The 20,304-nt window shown below is 44.5% G+C and overlaps 1 protein-coding gene across 4 annotated transcripts in view; it reads right to left on the bottom strand.

Annotated features, from left to right (window-relative positions):
• Positions 1-20,304, bottom strand: part of LCTL (lactase like) — a 168,795-nt gene that overhangs the window by 101,552 nt on the left and 46,939 nt on the right. For all 4 annotated transcript variants that reach the window (XM_069222881.1, XM_069222879.1, XM_069222880.1 and 1 more), the window contains exon 8: positions 19,078-19,173. In XM_069222881.1, the coding sequence (XP_069078982.1) occupies positions 19,078-19,173 (96 nt within the window). The remainder of the gene's footprint in view (positions 1-19,077; positions 19,174-20,304) is intronic.

The raw sequence follows: 20,304 nt of genomic DNA, 5'->3' as shown, positions 1-20,304 counted from the left end.
TATCTCAACTCCCTCCCTAAACGTAAATGTAGGACAGCTGTCCTTTTGGAAGTTAGAACATCAGGAAGATGGACTGTACATTCATTTCTCTTTCTACCACACTTTCCCCCAGTTATTTCAATGAGGCCATAAAGACACCCTTCAAACATATAATGAATGGTGTTTCCAATAGTCCTCCCTTAGGTTGCTCCCTCGACAATTATAGAGCATATTTTAGACTTTAATATACTGTAAATGAAATACTACAATGACAGCATGGTTTCTAGCCCAATGTCTTTTTTTGTCAATTTACTTTGTGCAGAACACACTGCAAATAAAATGATCTCCAGGCCCTACAACAGCAAATGAAATAATATGCACAACAGATATGACGAGGATGTCTCAACAGAACAGTCATGTATTAATATCCGTTTGTAGCATACCTCTTAGTTATATTATAATATATTTTGCCTGATAAGCATGACGCTAAAAAAAATTATGTAAACCTCAGAGTCCAATGGCAGTCTTCCTTGCCCTTCATTATGCGCTTGACAGGGTTCGTTCCATTTTCAGAATTACATGCTTCATATAGTTTATTTCATTATACCAAAAATTAACAATTTAAACAATTCCCAAATTATCGGCCATGTGTTTATTCTCCGGGACATTTTCAAGACTGTATATCCTACCATAAAATGCTTTTCTGAGAAAAACTGTGTTGTGGCTATTAGATTACATTTAATTAAATGCACTTTAATGTTTCAATTTTAATTTGTCGACTTTTATCCGAGCACTGCTTAGACGCTCAATTACGGTCACTTGACCCAAATTTTACATTTACATTTTCACTTTGTACTTATGAGGCGTAAGTGTGGTTATCTGGTGGTGTGCAGCAGATTGATGTTGTAGTTACACATTTTTTATAAACTTTCGGAACCTTATTTTTAGCATCTGTAGGCAACTAGATGTGTTTGGACAGTTAGCAGCCAATGATTATGGGGTAACCATTGGTCATATTGTTAGACGTGGGAGCACTTTCGGGCGTGTTGTCCGAGAGAGTTTTGCCAGTTAAGCCATACGCAAATGGATTTTCTGAAAAAAGCAAGCAAGGGAGGACAATATTTTGGAGTTTTATAGCACAATGATTACTTGAGACTGTCGGATACAGAAACATTCAGTAAAAATAGAACGCGAGGTGTTCGATCAAAAAGTAGTAGGTTCTCTTAGTTCATAATCACAATACTCATTTTTGGGGACCTGCATTTATCTTTCCACATCAGACATTTCCAAAGAACTAGAAAGTGAAAAGCACACAAAGTGGCAAGATGGAGGAAGAGCAAGACGGAAAAACCGCCACAAAGGGCGAAAGCATGGACCTGATAGAGAGCGGTAAAGCGTCAGGGAGTGTCTCTTGTTGGATTAAAGAGGCATGAGGTGGATTCCAGATTATGCAGCCTTGGTTTTCTGCATGTACACAGTTAATAGTGCTGTCTACTGCCTTCTGAGCAGAGTTTGGGCATCAACACTCAGTCTTTTACAGATTAAGCACTGATTGGTGCATCAGGTTGACAGCCCATGCGCAAGGGCTCATAGCTGGAGTGTCAGGTGGGGCTGTTTTGTTTAGGTATTTGGGGGTTGGAAATTGCAGAGAACTTTGAATTTGACCTTAGTTTTGACCAACAAAAGGTTTTCAGCACATGCTTAATGTGTTCACAGTTACTAAGGTTAAGGCACATTCTGGCTTCATGGTTTTGTAGCTTTGTAACCTGACTGAGTGTTTTGGGGAGGCCAGTGTAGATGGTGTTGCAGTAGTCAAGGCAAGACATGACAAAGATGTCTTTTTAATTTCACACTGTGATCAGATTTGAATCATGCGGGGAGTTTCTGGTGCGGAGAGCACTAGCAGTTGATCTCTTTGATCAGTGCATTGATTTGTAAAATTAAGAACAAGTCCAAGTTGAAAAGTATCTAGAGGATCCTGGCTTTCGGACTGATAGATGGATGGATCCCAAGGGTGCAGGTCAAATCTAAGAGTAGTGAGGCAGGTTCACTTTCTTCCATTATGGTGATCTGAGTCTTGTTCCCAAACGTACCAAGGAAGCTTTTAGTGGCGTGAAAGATGTGGCCAAAGAATGTGGTTATGTTGTTCGAGTTGCTTGAGTTATTTTATTGAGAATGGATTTTCGTGTTCTCTCCTTACATATGTAAGTTTATTTTGCTCATGAATGTATGCTAGAGCTCATGAAGGTATGCTAGAGTGTAAACATAAATATTGTACAAGAGGAAAGATATGATTGACCTTTACAGACACAGTAGGACAACAGATGAGTGAACGATTCAACTGTTTCTATCCTTATTTTTTGACTGTGTTTGAAATGAAGAAACTAATCCAGGATACGTCAGAGTGATATTCCCACAGAGTTCCTAAGTGTCTACAGCAGTGTAGTGTGATGAACTGTTATAGACCATAGGAAGGTTATTTTGTGTTAGGAATTGATAAGCGCATAAATACCTAAAAGTTGTCCTGCAACGACTACCTCATCCACAGCTAAACCTAGCAAAGACCCAACAAACAGTCAAAGGAAGTAGGAGCTGTACAATAGAACCTTCAAGAGGTAGAAACGGGAAGATGTTAGGTGATCTACTTGCTTAATCAATGTCAAGTTCTCATCAAGATAGAAACCAAGGTTTTTACAGACTGGTCTAGGAGAGGGGAATTAGACCACAATGGAGGCCAGAAGGTCTAGTGATATGAGAGTACTTTCATTTTACCAGCTACGTTATGCCTTTGGTAGTTTGTAGCAGATTGAAGGAGGTAAATGCATTTTGCAGAGACGGTGGGTGGGTGTGGGATTGATTCTGGGTGCTAGAGCACAGGGTTGCCTATATCATTTTAGATGTTGACGATATCCTTGGATTTGTTTGAAACTTGTTAATTCATTTTTCAAAATGGGTCTTTTTGGCTCTGCTTGATTGTCTTATGCTAGCGTTTTGTGAAGTTTGATGTCCTGGGAGAGGGTATTCTGGGAGGAGGAGCCTGAATAGCAAATTCACGATCCCTTCACAATTTACAGAAAGAGAGTGTAGAGTGAAAAGCTTGAGCCTTGTAGGAATCTCTATAGGGATACATAATTCTACTGTGTTAGTAAAATAGGTTGGAACTGAGCCAGAAAAGCATTTGAAGACTACCCTTAAATCTACCAGTAGCCAATTCAGTAAACATCTGACTTCAGACACAGTGTAGGGCTTCAAGAGCCGAAACTACCAGTGTATTTTTCAATTACCGTATCCTTTGAAATTGGTATTTTGGGACATGTGCATGTTTACATTAATGCTGCTTGGATTTAATAAGAAGTTTAGTTACAGGCTGAGACTGATCATAGGGAATGTAGGGCAGTGCCTGATGAAGTACAATGAGATTGAAAAAGATCGATCAATTAAAGAACTAATCTGGCAGTAAGGCCCATGTTGGTCTCTAACAGATGGTTTCAATATTTTACATCAGTGGAAAAGGAACACAAGTGAAAGGGATTTGCTACTCGCTTTCTGGTGACACAAAATTAATGAAAGCACTGTTCTTGAGTTGCGGAGGCATTTCTTTTTACCCAGCTTTTCTTCATCTAGTATGAGACTATGGTCAGGTTCTCTTCCACCGTAGAAAAACCTCTTAGATACAAGATCATGTAAATAAATGTATGTTATTCACATGTAAAAAAAAATACCAGTGCTCAGTCAAGAGGGCTCATGAAGGATCTGTGAGATTAGAGAACAAAAGGCATAGTGACCCTTTGGGGGACCCTACAGCCTACTTTCAGAAGACTTGACAGAAAACCCCCACTTTCATCCATAGCTTTCTTTAGAAATAGCTGAGACACTTTGAAAGAGCACTTTGTAAGACTTATGCTAATGATGAGATGTGGGACAGCAGGTAATGACGATCTACAGTGTTAAAGGCGGCTGATAAATCATAACATTAGAAGCGATAAAGATTCTTGCATGTCACAGGATATATTTCGTCCTCGATACTACACAGTGTGGTCGTTCACCAGCATCCAGGGCAGAATGATGACACAGCTCAGTTTAAAAATTCAGACCAATAGAACCATTGTGCCCTGACAATGTGGTGCAGAAAAGTAAGACTTTTAACCCATTGTGAAAAAGACTGGTGTCTCCTTGCAATGAATTTAAATTTCCTGCGCGTCTTTTTCTATTTATCATGAGTATCCAAACGCAAGTGTTCCCATGCTCCCCTTGTGGTACAAATGGTACAAGAAGTGAAGTTGTCTGTGAAGGTTCTTCATCTTTTGGAAGGAGTGTGATGAACAGGGGCAGGAAGTGTGAATCTAATGGGCAGGGTAATCCTAGTTGTGTGGTTTGCACAGGCAGTTGCATTAGGAAAGTTACCCTTCGGTTCAGGAAGTAGCCTGAGGTTCATGATAGGTTTCTTTTATTCTTTAGGTGGTTCTCTCCTGAAATACTGTAATAATTTAAAAAATGTTTTAATGATATTGTTTTTTATTTGTGTTGTGGTTCATATTGCTTCCCAAAGGAAAAAGTAATGTAGTATTCTGGTCATTGATCAAATGGGGTAGAATGGTAGTAGGTAACAATCTAGGTATGCAATCTCTGGAATGATTCGGTGTCAGCTTGTGAGAGGCTGATGGTCCTGACACTATAGTCTATGTGCCAGCTCTGTTTTACAATAATCAAGCGTTTAATTACCTCTTCATTTCATCCATGTGTCTTCCTGCTAGAGGTGATTGCTACACTCTGTAGAAGTGTCTGGTGATTTTCCGATTTTCTTGTGACAATTGAGGATGAATTCATATATTGCCAGTCACCTCAGGTGAAGATTTAAGCTGCAAGGGGTTTGGTTGCCTACTGCTTGTAGTCACTGGCAGAGTCCTAACCTACCCTCAGGACTTTAAAAAATCCTCCGATGCGTCGCATCCGAGGATTTCTTTTTTTAATAAAAAAAAAACCCCAGGAGCCACGGAAGATTGTTTGTGTCTACCCCCCACCCAGCCCTTTGTGACGTCAGCATGCCGCGAGGCGCGCTGACCTCACTATCTGTTTTCCTGACCGGAGCAGGAAGAGGCCTTGAGGCCACTTCCTAATCCAGTCAGGAAAGCAGTCCCAAACTGGTCTTCCCAACGTTTGGGAATGCCTCGTTTGAAAGGGGAGACTGTCCCCTTTCAAACGAGGCCTCCCTGAACAGGTTTCCTGGCCCTCAATCGCAGCACAGCTGTGATTGAGGGCCAGGAAACCCCCACTAGACACCAGGGATTTCACTTGTGGGGGGAGCGTCAGCCCCCTCGGCAAACGGGCTGCCACCCACCCTCTCCAGGGGCAATTTTTTTCCCTAAAAGTAGGTTTACCCCTGGGGGAGGCGCAATCGCACCCGATTGCATCCCCTCCTGGGGTGTACAATTTGTCACGGGCGACCCCGTCAATTTCACACACACACACACATATATATATATATATATATATTTTTTTTTAACTTAAAAAAAAAAAATATATATATATATATATATATATATGAAATTGACGGGGTCGCCCGTGACTAGGGCAACCCCCTGTGTGGGGCTATACTTTTTTTAACAGCTGTATGGTTTCCCAGGAGGCCACTATGGCCCCCAAGGAAACCATATAGTTGTTAAAAAAAAATATATATATCGATCACTTTTGTCAACTTGTGTGGTTTCCCTGGGGGCCGCAATCGGCCCCCAGGAAAACCACACCCACATATAAAAGTGATATCTCTCTCTCTCTATATATATATATATATATATATGTACACTCACATATATATTCACCTTCAGTTCTCTTGCACTTGCAGCTTGCGTCTTCAAAGCAATGCATATACTTCAACTGACATGTTTCAACTGTAGCTTTTAGGCAGCAATAAAAAGGTCAAGTAACTTTTGAGATTTTTTCTGCTACAAAAGGATCTGAGTTTTATCTAGTGGCAGTTTTGATGCCATAGAGTAGCGCAGAAGGTTTACATTCCTACTGCAAGGATCAAAACTGTATTATAAGTGAATAGCTGAGTGGATTAGTAAAGCCAGCCATTACCTGCGCTATATTACAAATGAAATGAATGTGTGAGGGGGGCTGTGGAGAGATGAAATGCTCTTTTGCTGGGTGTTAGCGAGGGTATCAGAGGAGGACGTATTGGGAGTAGGAGAACCAATAATAATTGTTGGACTGGGTGCTAGGGGCGCTAAAGACCGACAATTGGTATGTGACAAGGTGAAGTAATATTGTCTTTTTTGTTTTTTTGAGTGTCTTGAGAGAACATGGTGATTGATGGAAGAAGCGAAGGTAAGGCGACCTCCACTGTTGCAGGTATCACACACACACCAGCAATTTTGTGACTGTCTACGTAGGCTAGTGTTTTAGAGCGACAGTTTAGCCAGTATCAGAGATGGCATCTCGTTGGATGACTGCTGCTCAAGTTCTAACATGGGTTATAGAGGCCAGCTCTGACGTAGGGTCAGAGACTGAGTGTCAGGAAAAAGGCTGTGCGCAGTCCAGGTCCCACCCGAAAGTCCGCTGCGCGGATTTGCGGCGCTTTATGTGCACCACTGGTCATCCCCGCTTGTTCCAAGAATGGCCATCAGTGTTGTCTGCTCTGTGGTAAAGCTCACGTAGCTGCAGGTTCAGGGCATTGATGGACAAGATGCATTTATCAGTGCTATCCTATGAAGGGACTACATTTCCCATGTTTTTAGAGGCAGCGGCCATCTTGGGGTGTGGCAGGCCTATAAAGCCCAGCCACACCCAAGCACGTTGCTCACTATTTTGAAGACTTCGATGCAGTCAGACCTCGAGGGACCTTCCTCTGAAGAAGAGCAGAATTCCTTCAGAGCAGATTGGCAGTAACTCGAAGGATCCCAGTTTCCATGGTGAATTCAGACACAAGTAGGTCGTACTCGTGACGGTACGGTCTTGATGAGCCCAATCCAGAAGGGAATTGTTTCTTCCTAAGTTAAAGCGTCCCCCTAGCCTTTACGAGCAAAGTGTTTCAGGCCACTTTGATCGGGCACCTTGGGCCTCGAAATTCTAGTGCTTCAGTTCACAGGAATAACGCGCATTTGAACAGCGCTCCAGTTCACAGGAATCACACGCATTGGCACAGCGCTTCAGTTCAAAGGAATAAAGCCTATTTGTCCCAAACGCTCCAGTTCACAGGAATAATGCGCATTGGCACAGCGCTTTAGTTAAAAAGAATAAAGTGCATTTGTCCCAGCGCTCCAGTTCACAGGAATAGCGCGCAGTTGCACAGTTCTTCAGTTCGAAGGAGTAAAGCGCATTTGCCTCAATATTCAAAATCGATTCAGTTCACGGAAGCAAAGCGTCCTTGACTCAAAATTCTAAGCGTTTCAGTTCCCAGGAGTAAAGCGCTTCAATCCACAGGAGTAAAGCGCACTTTTCTCAATATTCAAAAGCGCTTCAGTTCAGAGAAAGTAAAGCGCTGTTGGCACAGTACTCAAAATGCTTTAATTTACAGGAATACAATTGTGGAAATGTTTCAAAGATAAACAAATCACAGTTTCATTGTTTTTAGGAAGCATAATATGTGAGATACATATTAAGGTGTTTTATACTATGTGAGATACACATTTAAGTGTTTTATAATATGTGAGATGCACATTTAAGTCTTTACGAATTTCAAGACTGAGATCCAACGTTTTAAGTTTTATCAATGCATAGTGGTTTCATGATTGATATTCAGAGAGTGTCCCTAATCTAAGGCTCTTGTCTTCTCAAGGTTCTGAGGTCTCAGTTCATTTTTGTTTCATGATTCAAAGAAGGGGCTATGCCCAATTCAAGAGTGCCCAAGAGTCTCAATCTGATATTACGGAGATGCCTATATTCAAGAACTCTATTGGTGAGTTAGATTGTTATGAATGAGTATATGCATATTTGTTCTAACTTTTTCCTTTCAGATCTCTCTCCCAGCAGTTCCCTACCCTAGTTCCCTTCCCCCCCTGCCTGGCTTCATCATAACTCTGTGCTATCAAAGCTTTCTGAGTTGGTGACGCCGGGAGGTGGGCCTTTTTGTTCAGCAGCCTGCAGATCCTGACGAAAAGGCACTGTGACACTGAGACAGCATCTGAGGGATAGGGCAATGGCACAGACTCTGGGAGTGATTTTTCAGTCGAAGGAATCCCATTCGATAACTCCTCTTCCAGTCATTATGAGGGAGGTGATGAGGACAGTCCTGCTGTCCCTTCACAAGCACAGTCTGTGCAGTGAGACAATAGCGAGTTAGCCCAACCCAGAGAGCAGGCGCATGCGGCGACAAGCACAGAGAGAGTGCTCTTTTGAAAGCTCCCCAATTTAGTTCAGCCCCAAATTCCACCGCCCAAATCGTATTGTGGAGACATCAAAATTATCTATCGCAAAACAGCCTGGTTTTGTAAGGCAGGCACCTATGTTTTTGGTCCTGGGTTCGGCGGCCATACCGGGAAACCTACCAAACCCCACATTTCTGGAAACTAGACATCCGGGAGTGTCCACAGAGGTGTGACTTGTGTAGATTCTCCTAAGTTTTCTTACCCAGAATACCCTGCAAAGCTGAAATGTTGAATAAAAACTTTTTTTTTTCTTGCATTTCTGTCACACAAACTACAGGAATATGCTGGGATCCACAAAATTCCTACCAACCAGTGTTTCCCCACCTGTCCTCATAAAAATGCTACCCCACTTGAGTGCCTGTATCTACTGCCTGCATCAGGAATGGATCACCCCAGGGTCAACAGTTGCCCTCATGTAGGAACCGACATTGCCTGTTGTGTGATGTGTTCCTGAAACGGACACTAGGCCTACCAACGCAAGTGAGGAACCATTTTTATTGGGAGACTTGGGGGAATGTTGGGTGGAATTACATTTGTGGCTCCTCTCAGATTCCAGAACTTTCTATCACCGAAATGTGAGGAAAAAGTATTTTTTTTGTCAAATTTTGAAGTTTGCAAAGGATTCTGGGTAACAGAACCTGTTGAGCGTGCCACAAGTTACCCCATCCTGGGTTCCCCTAGTTGTCTAGTTTTTAAAAATGCACACGTTTGGTAGGTTTTGCTAGGTACCGGCTGAGCTAGAGACCAAAATCCACTTTCCAAAAAACACGTCAGTCTTCAATGTAAAATGTTGATGTGTCCATGTTGTGTTTTGGGGCGTTTCCTGTCGTGGGCACTAGGCCTACCAATACAAATGAAGTACCATTTTTATTGGGAGACTTGGGGAAATGCTGGGTGGAAGGAAATTTGTGGCTCCTCTCAAATTCCAAAACTTTCCATCACCAAAATGTGAGGGGAAAAAGTGTTTTTTTGCCAAATTTTGAGGTTTGCAAAACATTTTGGGTAACAGAACCTGGTGAGAGCCCCACAAGTAACCCCATTCTGAATTCCCTTAGATGTCTAGTTTTAAGAAATGTATAGGTTTGCTAGGTTTCCCTAGGTGCCGACTGAGTTAGAGGCTAAAGACCTCAGCTAGGCACTTTGCAAAAAACAGGTTAGATTTCTTCGGGAAAATGTGATGTGTCCACTCTGTGTTTTGGGGCATTTCCTGTCGCGGGCACTAGGCCTACCCACACAAGTGAGGTACCATTTTTATCAGGAAACTTGAGGGAAAGCTGGGTGGAAGGAAGTTTGTGGCTTCTCTCAGATTCCAGAACTTTGCAGCACCGAAATGTGAGGGAAAAGTGTTTTATTTGCCAAATTGTGAGGTTTGAAGAGAATTCTGGGTAACAGAACCTGATGAAAGCCCCACAAGTCAGCCCATCCTGGATTCCCCTAGGTGTCTAGTTTTTAAAAATGCACAGGTCTGGTACGTTTCCCTAGGTGCCGGCTGAGCTAGAGGCCTAAGACCACAGCTAGGCACTTTCCAAAAAACATGTCCGATTTCAATGTAAAAAAGTGACGTGTACATGTTGTGTTTCCTGTTGCGGGCAGTAGGCCTACCCACACAAGTGAGGTACCATTTTTATCGGGAGACTTGGGGGAACACAGAATAGCACAACAAGTGTTATTGCCCCTTGTGTTTCTCTGCATTTTGTCCTTCCAAATGTAAAACAGTGTGTAAAAAACACATCTATTTGAGAAATGCCCTGTAATCCACATGCTAGTTTGAGGACCCCAGAATTCAGAGATGTGCAAATAACCACTGCTTCTCAACACCTTATCTTGTGGCCATTTTGGAAATACAAAGATTTCCTTGATACCTATTTTTCAGTCTTTTTATTTCTCCAAATGAATTGCTGTATAGCCGGTATACAATGAAAACCATATCAAGGTGTAGCTCATTTATTGGCTCTGGGTACCTAGGGTTCTTGATGAACCTACAAGCCCTATATATCTCCGCAACCAGAAGAGTTCAGCAGACGTAACAGTATATTGCTTTTGAAAATTTAACATTGCTGGAAAAAGTTACAGAGTAAAACGTGGAGAAAAATTGCTGTTTTTTCAGCTCGATTTCAATAGATTTTTTTATTTAGCTGTTACTTTCTGTTGGAAAACCTTTAAGAATCTACACAAATGACCACTTGCTGAATTCAGAATTTTGTCTACTTTTCAGAAATGTTTCGCTATCTGGGATCCAGCATTGGTTTCACACCAATTTCTGTCACTAACTGGAAGGAGGCTGAAAGCACATAAAATAGGAAAAATGGGCTTTGTCCCAGTTAAATGCCAAAATAGTGTTGAAAATGTGGTTTTCTGATTCAAGTCTGCCTGTTCCTGAAAGCTGGGAAGATGGTGATTTTAGCACCACAACCCTTTTGTTGATGCCATTTTCAGGGAAAATAAACACATGCTTTCTTCTGTAGCCCTTTTTTCAATTTTTCAGGAAAAAAACAAAATGTTTGCCATATTTTGGCTAATTTCTTGGTCTCCTCCAGGAAAACCCACAAACTCTGGGTACGTTTAGAATCCCGAGGATGTTGTGGAAAAAAAGGATGCAAATTTGGCATAGATAGCTTATGTGAACAAAAAATTATGAAGGCCTAAGCGCAAACTACCCAAAATAGCCAAAAAAGGGCTCAGCACTGGGTGCAGGAGGGAAGGCCCAGCAGCTAAGGGGTTAAGTCCTTGCTTCTTTTATTATTGACTCAATGTAGGATGTATTTTATTTGCTGGGTAATTCTCCATTTGAAACGGATGAAGTAATAATCTGGCTGGTGGTCTGATAGCAGGGAAGGCCAAAAAGATGTTCAGTTGGTGATTGTTATGGAGATAGCCTTGATTAGTTCAGTACTTTACAAAATGCACATTGAACTTGTGGAGGTTAGGGTGCACAGTTTTGTATATAGGACTATGCTTGAGTGTCAAGGGAATATTGCTAATCATTTTATACCTAAATGAGTTTTCTGGCTGTTAGCTTTTTCGATGAAGTGATCTGACTGAAAGTTGCCAGTGAGTGGTATTCACACTATACCATTTGGGATTAGCTAAGCAGAGGAAAGTCCTTTTCCACACAATACTCTGCAGCTCTTGGGTCTGTATTATCCCTGAACATGTAGTTCTCACTATCATCATAGAGTCATCAGGGCGTGGAAGGAGGCATGAGGGAGAGTGCCTTTTGATATTGCTGCATTCATGTTTATATTTTATGGTTCAATTCTGTTTATTACTTTTCGGAAACGCATACACCCACCTACATCCAAAGGCTGGTGGGAGATGAACCAGTGATAATACTCTGCAGTAGAAATTATGAAATTTATCCCTAGCTGCCCCAACTTCTCTTCTCCCACACCCGAGTACTCCAAAGTGATGTGTGTGTAGATAGTCCAACTGTGTCAGGGGTAAGCTGGTGTTGGCAAGTCATATGGGTGATGTGGGCTCCGCAAGTCAGAGAGTGCCCAATTACTTTGGGCAGGTTAGTTCCCTGAATTCTTTAAAGAGCAGAGTGATGAACGGTTCCCAAAGTGACCTGTATGTGCCCCCCAGTGCCATCAACACTAAGGTAAGTTTCTCCATCCCTGGCAGGCGCCATATTGTGTGGAGGCATGCAAGGTGTATTGGGAGTTTATCTGAGTCCCAGAAGAAGAGAATAGTCTGGTGGGCTGCTCTGAGCATGAGACTAATCAGCCGACCCCTGCGGTATTTAAGTGCATATGTTCGGTGGATCGGTAGACACAAAATTGTATATGCTTAAAAGCGAGGTAGTGTAGTGTTGAGGCTTTTGCCTATGTCTCTAAGGACCACAGTCCAGAATGAGGTGATTTTGGGGCAGTACCAGAGTATGTGTAAAAGCGTCCCTTGGTGACCAGACTGGCGCCAGCACACTTGCAGACAAGGTGGCATCATGTACCAGTATGTGACTATTTTTGTAGCCAATTCAATACCTGCTGTGTTGGTAGAGGCATGTTTGGCCCTGTAGAATATATCACCCACTCCTTTAGGGTTACTGGTCTGCCAATCACCCTTTCCCAGTGGAGTTGGCTAGGGACCTTGTCTTGCGGGGGCTTCGGTATGAGGAAACACGAGAGGTCGGTGATCAACAACGATCTCCTGTTTTTGTCACAAAACCATTCTCAAACTGTGCAAGGGGGTGGCTTGCTCCGGGCCACATCGTGTGATGGGTAAGCCAGTGTCTTGTAGAAAGTGTAACCTTTTGGTTTAGGGGAAACCGTGTTTGTGCCGCAGTTGGTAAAAGGGGATAAGGCCTTCTACAGTGAACAGGAGCCCAATGGACTGACGGCATGCTTCATGCCAGTGGTAGAACGCCTCTGGGCCTGTGCCGGGAGAGAAATCCGAGTTGCCCATAATTGGGAATGATGTCAGTTGTTTGTGAACTGCTACTGCGTCCCACACCTTCAGTGTTGTGCCAGTGATTGAGGATGAGTAAAGGCCCCAGGCTCATTGCGTCCGTTTCAGAAACTGGATTTTCCACAGATGGGCGCCCGCTATGGCCTAGTCCATAAAGAACCAGGGCTTCTCTGACTCCGGTTGAGGCCATTCTAGCAGATATCAGAGTTGCGCCGTCTGAAGGTAGCTCTGCAATTGAGGTATGCCCAGACCAACCTCTGCAGTTGGGCAGTAGCTCCTGTCCCTGCTCATTCAGGGTCGATTTCCAGCCCAAATATAATCATGGAGGGATGCTTGGAGCGATTTAAGGGTCCTATGAGGAGGCACGATTGTGAGTGTTTAAAACAGGTACAGTGTCTTCTGTAGAACTGTCATCTTGACAGTGGTAATTCTGCCCAGCCAACTTAGAGACGGTACAAGTTCCATGTAGCCAGGTCTCTTCTAATGCGTTGTGTGGTCTCTGTATAGTTAAAGAGAGATGTGTCCTGAGCTGCTACAGCTAGCTGTATGCAAAGATAAGAGACAGATTCCTTCGCCCACTGGATTGGGAAGCATTTAGCCAAGTACAACTCCACATCTAGAGGGACCAAGAGGTTCTGGGCTTGTGATTTACCCACAGTTATAGAGAAGCCGGATGCTGCCCCGAAGATCTCAACTTCTGTGAGGAAATGCTGGCATGGACAGTAGTGGGTTGTCTAGGGTGATGTTCCTCTCCGCCAAAGATAACTCTGGTGATGACGGGATTATCAAGTACTTTTTTCACAAAAGGTTTTGATGTAAAGCGCAAACAAGATAGGGGAGAGTGGGCATCTGTGCCTGGTCCCTCTATGTTTGGTGAAGGGAGCAGATGCTATGCCATTCACGCGGACTGTCGTCCGCAGTTGCCCATTATGTCATAGGATCCAAGAGTGGAAACGCTCCCTGGAGCCATATTTGATCCAAATACTGCCAGTGCACACGGTTGAATGTTTTTTCAGCATCAACAAACAGGAGCATGATCTGTCTCTGCGACCGGAATGCTTTATCCACAATATGGAGCAGCCACTTGGTGTTATTACTACATTGCCTGGAAGGTATAAAGCCGGACTGATTAGGTCCTATGAATGTGGCTATCGGGGGGTTAAGATGGGGATCAGAATGCTTGTGAAGAGCTTTACATCGTTATTTAACAGGGATATAGGGCGAGAAGACCCGCAGAGGCATCTGTCCTTTCCAAGTTTGGGAAGAAGGCTGATAAGAGGCTTCCATCATGGAGGGGGGTACTGTGTTCGGGCCAGTGAATGAGTTGAAAAGTCTTGTGAGGAGGGGAGCTAAGCTAGTGCAAAAGGTTTTATAGAATGAAACCAGATACCCATCTGTGCCCAGCGATTTATCGGGTTTTCTCTAGATATGGCCGCAATAACTTTGTCAGTGCAAATGGGAGCATCTACGTCTTGCACTTGTTCAGCAGTGAGTGTTGAGAGGTCGATGTCCTACAGATACTGACTCGACTGCAGGGGCTAAATGGGTTGCGCTGTGTAGAGGTCTGCATAGAAATGTTTTAAGTGCCCTGCAATAAGGTCATACTCACTAACTTCTGTCCTGTCCTTCCCCACAGCAGCACCCACCCTTGCGGATTGTCTTTGTGCTCTTAGTCTAGTTACAAGAAGGTGGGCACATTTGTCTGCCCCCGTGAAGAACATATGCTTTAGGCACAATAAAGTGTATTCCGCCCTATCTATAGCCAATCCCACTAGTTGTCTCCATGCTGCTTCTAACTGTCTCCACATCCGGGGTGTACCCGTGTACTGATGTATACGACTTAGCTTCTTCACCTGATCCCAGAGGGCTTCGAGTTTGTCTTTGTGAGTCTTGTTATCTGCAGCAGAAATAGCTCCCCCCTGATCACCACTTTTAATGCGTTTCATAAAAGGGATATGGGAGTGCCTGGTGTGTCGTTAGTTGCTAGCAAGTTAGTGATAGAAGTGGTGATTTGTTGGACGATCTTGAATATATGTAAGAGAGTTTTGCAGAGGCACCAAGGTTGGTATGTGTATGACTTCGGTGGGAGTGTCAGATCTGCTAAAATGTCAGCACGGTCTGATAAAGATCTGGTGCCTATGTCTGTTAGAAGCCATGTCTAGGATTTCTTTGGTGCAAAAAATTATCCAGGCGTACATACGTTTTGTTTGAGTGTGAGAAGAATGCATAGTTACAAATGTTTGGGTGTGTTTATTTCCAGAGATCACAAAGTCCGGTCTACCCCCAACCAGGCCTTACAATCGCTAGGGAGTTCACCCCTTCCCACCTGCCGAAGGGCTGATCTGTCTATGGTATTAGTGAAGAATATGTTAAGGTTCCACCCCAGTAGTACATGTCGGTCATGAGTGGCCATCGTCTCTGCTACTGCTTGCCTAATGAAGGGTTCCTGTTTTTCGTTAGAAGCATAGTGTGCCCCCCGCTTGTGTGAATATGTAAGCTAATAAACGGCCCTCGGCCCTTTATTTCTGCCACTTTTGACCCGATTGGCTTATGTAATGAGCGTGCTATCAATATGGCAACCCCAGCTTTCTTCTTGGGGATCAAGGGGTGATACTGCTGGCGAAAGAATTTAGAGCCCAAGCGGTGCCAGTCTCTGGGTATCAGGTGTGTCTTTTGTAGGAGGCATGCGTCCGCCCTACACTTTTCCAGGTAGGACTGCACGGCTCGCCTTTTAACCTGGTTATTTAGCCCTTTAACATTCGATGACAGGATGTGTATTCTGTTTTTATCAGAGGACATCAGACTCCGGAAGGATGACATGCACCGTTCCTATCATAGCACTCAGTGCGTGGTGGTGAATCCCGGGCATGTCAATGGTAAGAGGGCTGGGGCAGTGCATCGAAGTACCCTTGAAAATAAAATAAAAAACCCTAAAGAACAAATCAAGAACTGACCAAACAAATACAAATGTCCCTGGTGAGACCATCGACTCGTACGAGGAGCCAATGGACCAGTGGAGCATCCAGGAAAATGGTCCGTGGTCCGGGCTTGCATCCCTCCTGTGTACCAATGGAGATCCATCCCCCTGCCCTCCCCTCAGCACAATGCAATATCAGATCTTGTCTAGGGGTCCACATAGTACCCAATTGTGCTCATGTGTTTGCATCTTTCTGTAGAGATTCCAGGAAAGCTTGATGTTGAAGGGCTATGGTGTTGAGGTCTGGTTTCAAGTTGTTTGCTGTGTTTGCTCGTTTTCGCCATCCGGGACCCAGACTTGACTCTCCGGGGCCATGGGATTTGAGTTGATTAGTCTGCTGTTTCCGGGTCCAGACTCAGCAATGTGCATGCTGTCATGAGAGACCGAAGCTGGCAGAGTTTCTCTTCTCATCTGAATAAGAGGTGGAACGGGTGCCCTCATGAATAAGCAATGCCTCGACTTCTTGGGAAGGAGGTAACAGGACAAAAGTATCTGTGCTTCTGCAGGGTTAGAGCAGAAAGATACTGGTATAGTGTCATAGAGTACCCTCTAAATTTCAATGGTTGCTGGTCTCTGGCTTTGCGCAGGATCTGCTCTTTGGTGGGGAGGTTGTGGATACAAACTAGTATGTCAGCAGGCCTCTCAGATCCAGACAGAGGAGGGGGCAACTGTATGTGATCTATATATACAATTTGGCACAGAGTCATTTAGTTCCAGAATCTGAGTAAAAAGTGCTTGAACATAGGATTCCATGTCCTCAGACTCTACTCTGTGTGGGGCCCACCTGGATTGAATATTGTTGCACCTGGATCTATTTTCTAGGTCTTCCGCACATGCCTGAAGGTTGATGTGTTGCTCCTGAAGACGCAGGACCTCTTGCCGTAGGTGTTCTAGTTCTTCTTCTCTGGGTGTTTCCCCAGTGCCGAGGCTCTGTTCCCCATTTCGGTAAGGTCCCTGCGTGTTTTGTTTTATATCCTGGGAAAGGTCTTTTTTTGTCATCTGGAGATCATCTTTAAGTGACATGAAGAGCACTTCCATAAAAGAGTGGGTTACTGGTCCATCCACTCCCTTACCCGCTCCAGTGGTGTGGCAGACTGTGGGTTGGTGGCTGGGCATCCGTGTTGCATGATAACATGTCCTTTAGGGAGCAAGCCTTTTTAGCAGCTTAGCCCTGCCATAACTGTGGTCTCCAGCACAGGATAGCTAGGGCCCACTGCAGAGTACCTGCGCTATAATGTCTTGCGAGCTGCCCGGGAGTCCTATCTGGAGGAAATCAAGACCTGGTCGTCAGGTCTGTGGGTGAGCTCCTGAGGCAGGGCGATGTGAGGTGGCATGCCGCGGCTGTGCAGGAAGCCCACTAAACTGGTATGGATTGGGGAGACGCAACCCCTCTAATGCACCACTGTCTGCAGTGTTGGGGGCGCACCTGCACCTAGCTTCTCACCCCTTGGTTGGTGACCTGGTGCTGTTCAGTTCACTTCTTAGTGGTGGGGGAGAGGCTCTAGTAACCTTGGGGGAAGTGAATGCTGAGGGTGGCTATGCTATGAGTCCAAAAGGGCCACTCGCCTTGCCGTAGATACCACGGGGGACCACTGAGGCGCTAGCGGGGGGTCCGTCTAGCCCCTGTACAGATTGTTCCCAGCGACCGCTGGGTACGTCGCGTGTTGCAGGAGAAACCACGCTGGCTGGCTATGGAGAAGCGGGAAAGCACGTACATTCCAAGTCTGATGGCCTGTCCTCCCTGTGAGCAGTTATTGAACAGTATGGGCATGCAGGAGGCGGCTATGGGTCAGCCAGGGGGTGGGGGTCTAAACGCTATGGTGCAGTACCTTCGGTGTCAGATACAGTGCTGCGTAGTCCGGTATTGCCGAAATCTCTCTCGGTGGCCACCCACTTCACTGTCTGGTCTTCCGATACCCAGGTCCGGAGTGGCCAGGCTCAGCTGTCTCGATGCTGAGACTAGAGCAATCATCTCCGATGTAGGTTATGTGCACTGCAGCCTCCACTGATGTTCTGTGGAGGAGGTTGTTTGGAGGCTCTCCCGAGACCACCAGTCGTTGGGTTCTGGTACGTGCTGCTAGAGTTGGGTGGGCTGGGAGCTGAAGTGGCTTATCAACTCCTCCAGCTTGCCGCCATCTTCTGCCCGCGGTGGCTATGTGTCATCTTGCCAGCCCCGCAGGTCCAAAATGCGGCTCTCGCTACACATAGGGATGGGGCACTGGCACTAAAGAACGTTAGAGCCCCCTTGCACAGGCTGATGTAGGGGGGGGTATGGTTTCACACAGGCGGGCACTGGGGAGGGAGCAGACTCTGCGTCTTAACTCTCCTCCATCTTGACCACACCCCCATCTTTATATTTTAGATATATTCAAAAGCAGGTCTGTGAGTGTTGAGATTTCAGCTTTGGTGGGCATCATGGAGATTCTGATTTGGGCAGGGGCCAGCCTAATGACTTTTTCCCAGAACAGAAGCCTTCCACCAGTCTCTAGCCACAGCTGAACATTCGCAATGTGTCATCCAAGATAGACAATGTGGTAGAACATAATCAGATCTCATCAGGGGAAAGTTGTTTTTCTTTTGGGAGCCTTCAGGAGGTGCAAGCATCGCCCGAGTTTTGACGCTAAACATTTTTTAAATAAAGAAAGGAGGTAGAGTTGTGGCTAAGCTGATTACTATTCAGTACCTGTGAAGATGGGGCATGTGTCTTTCAGAGTTATGTATGCAGTCATCCGAAGCGCCAAGCACAATTAGTCAATAAACTAAAGACTCTCATGATCAGACGCGCCTGATGGTAAGCACATTTGAGCCTGGACTACTGCTGGTGCTCCATCAGACCCTGTGAAGCCCATCCATGCAATTGGTTTATACCTACCTCAGTACACAACAAGGGGCTATAAATTCTGCGTTGGACTGCACTGGTGCTCAACACCTCTCTTTTGGGTCCTTTGTCTGATCGGCTTTCAGATGCCCTGTGTGGCTATTTTTGCAGGTACTGTCTGGATTCCCCATGTGATTCAATAACCTAGTTCTACCAGCCTTTCACAAGCTCCGGAAATCTAATTTTTGTTTGTAGACCAGTCTCCGTATCGTACCGCGTTGTATCTTATTTCTGCTATAGATAATTATATCTTTACCACAATTTACACCTGTACATTTCTTATTTTGTAATATGTACACAAAAGTACATTTTTAGACTGACAGCACATCAATTGCACCTTTATTCTGGGCCCCGTGTGCAGCTGTGTTACTGGGATATTCGGTCTCCCATTCTGTTGTGACCCTGAACCCCAGAATGGCGAACACTAAGGCATGAGTCCCTTCCCCCATCTAATGCGTGCATGGTATTACCTTAATCATGTGATGTGCCGCTTTGTAGGCCCCAGTACCTTGGAGACGGTACCCTGGGGCATGCTCCCCCGTCTCGTACCCTTCCACTGCCACAGACTGAGGATGGAAAAGGACAGCAGTTAATACTGTTGGAATGAATGCATATGAAATACCACATTGCACCCTGGACGTGTCCCACATCCCACTGCAATGTCCTACACCTTCCAGGGGGATGGGTTTCCTTCAAAGTTTCCTTCTTAAACACTGATCTGGTGTCTTACTGGAGCTGTATGCTGCTCCCTGGGTACAGTTCAGAACACAAACTTCTCGAGCAAGCACTCCCACCAGTCTTATGATGTCATCCTGCTTCTGATGGAGACAGTCCTTGCCCATGCCTTTCTCAGAAACAAGCATTTGCACTGCAAAGGGTCCCACATTTGCTTAAGTTAGAGCTATTGGCATTGTAAATTCATAACTGGACTATCTTTGCCGCATAGATTGGTCAACCCTGCCTCATAATTAGTTCTTTTCCTGCCACGTAATTCCAGTGACCCTTCATATAGCTAAAGCACTTCCATTTACCTTCTTCCTCTATCTGCTGCCAAAAATGAAAATGTTGCCATTTAGTATCCCAACCTAAATCTGCCATGCTAGTTCCAAAAGAATACCACTTTTTCTATGCCACCATTAGAATTGCTGGCTGGCTAACACAATCCTCCCAAAAAAAGCCACAAAAAAGCCACAGAGGAGTAATGAGAGGAATAAGCTAGAAGGGTCACCCAAACATAGCAAGAGTGTTCAACCAGTCATAGTGTGATGAGGATGTAACGTTGGCCTGAATCATGGTCATTATTGCAGTAAGGAGAGATTAATAAAACATCTACAATTATCATATAAACCTAATAAAAACATTTATCAGAAATAAACTTTGGACATTAGACTGTAATGCTCAGAACAGCCCCTAAAGGACACCACAATGAAAATAGCATTTATAAGAAACATGGTCATGTGACCATATAGTTAGCCCCTAGAGGGCAAAACCACATGAAGGAAAATGACTCAAAGTAATGCAATGTAACCATATATTTACAGTGCAACCATATATTTATACCCTAAAAGGCATACTGCATTACACATTTTCAGGGCTAGCAGGCCTGCTAAATGATTTTACAATCGACCCTTAAAACACAAACCACTCAAATTTTAAAAGTTCCAGCCATGAGAGAGATTAAAAAGACACTACATGGT

The sequence above is a fragment of the Pleurodeles waltl genome, chromosome 3_1 (assembly GCF_031143425.1).
Source record: "Pleurodeles waltl isolate 20211129_DDA chromosome 3_1, aPleWal1.hap1.20221129, whole genome shotgun sequence".
Lineage (NCBI taxonomy): Eukaryota > Metazoa > Chordata > Amphibia > Caudata > Salamandridae > Pleurodeles > Pleurodeles waltl.
Note: the sequence above shows the minus strand (reverse complement) of the source record. Positions and strands in the feature narration are given on the sequence as shown.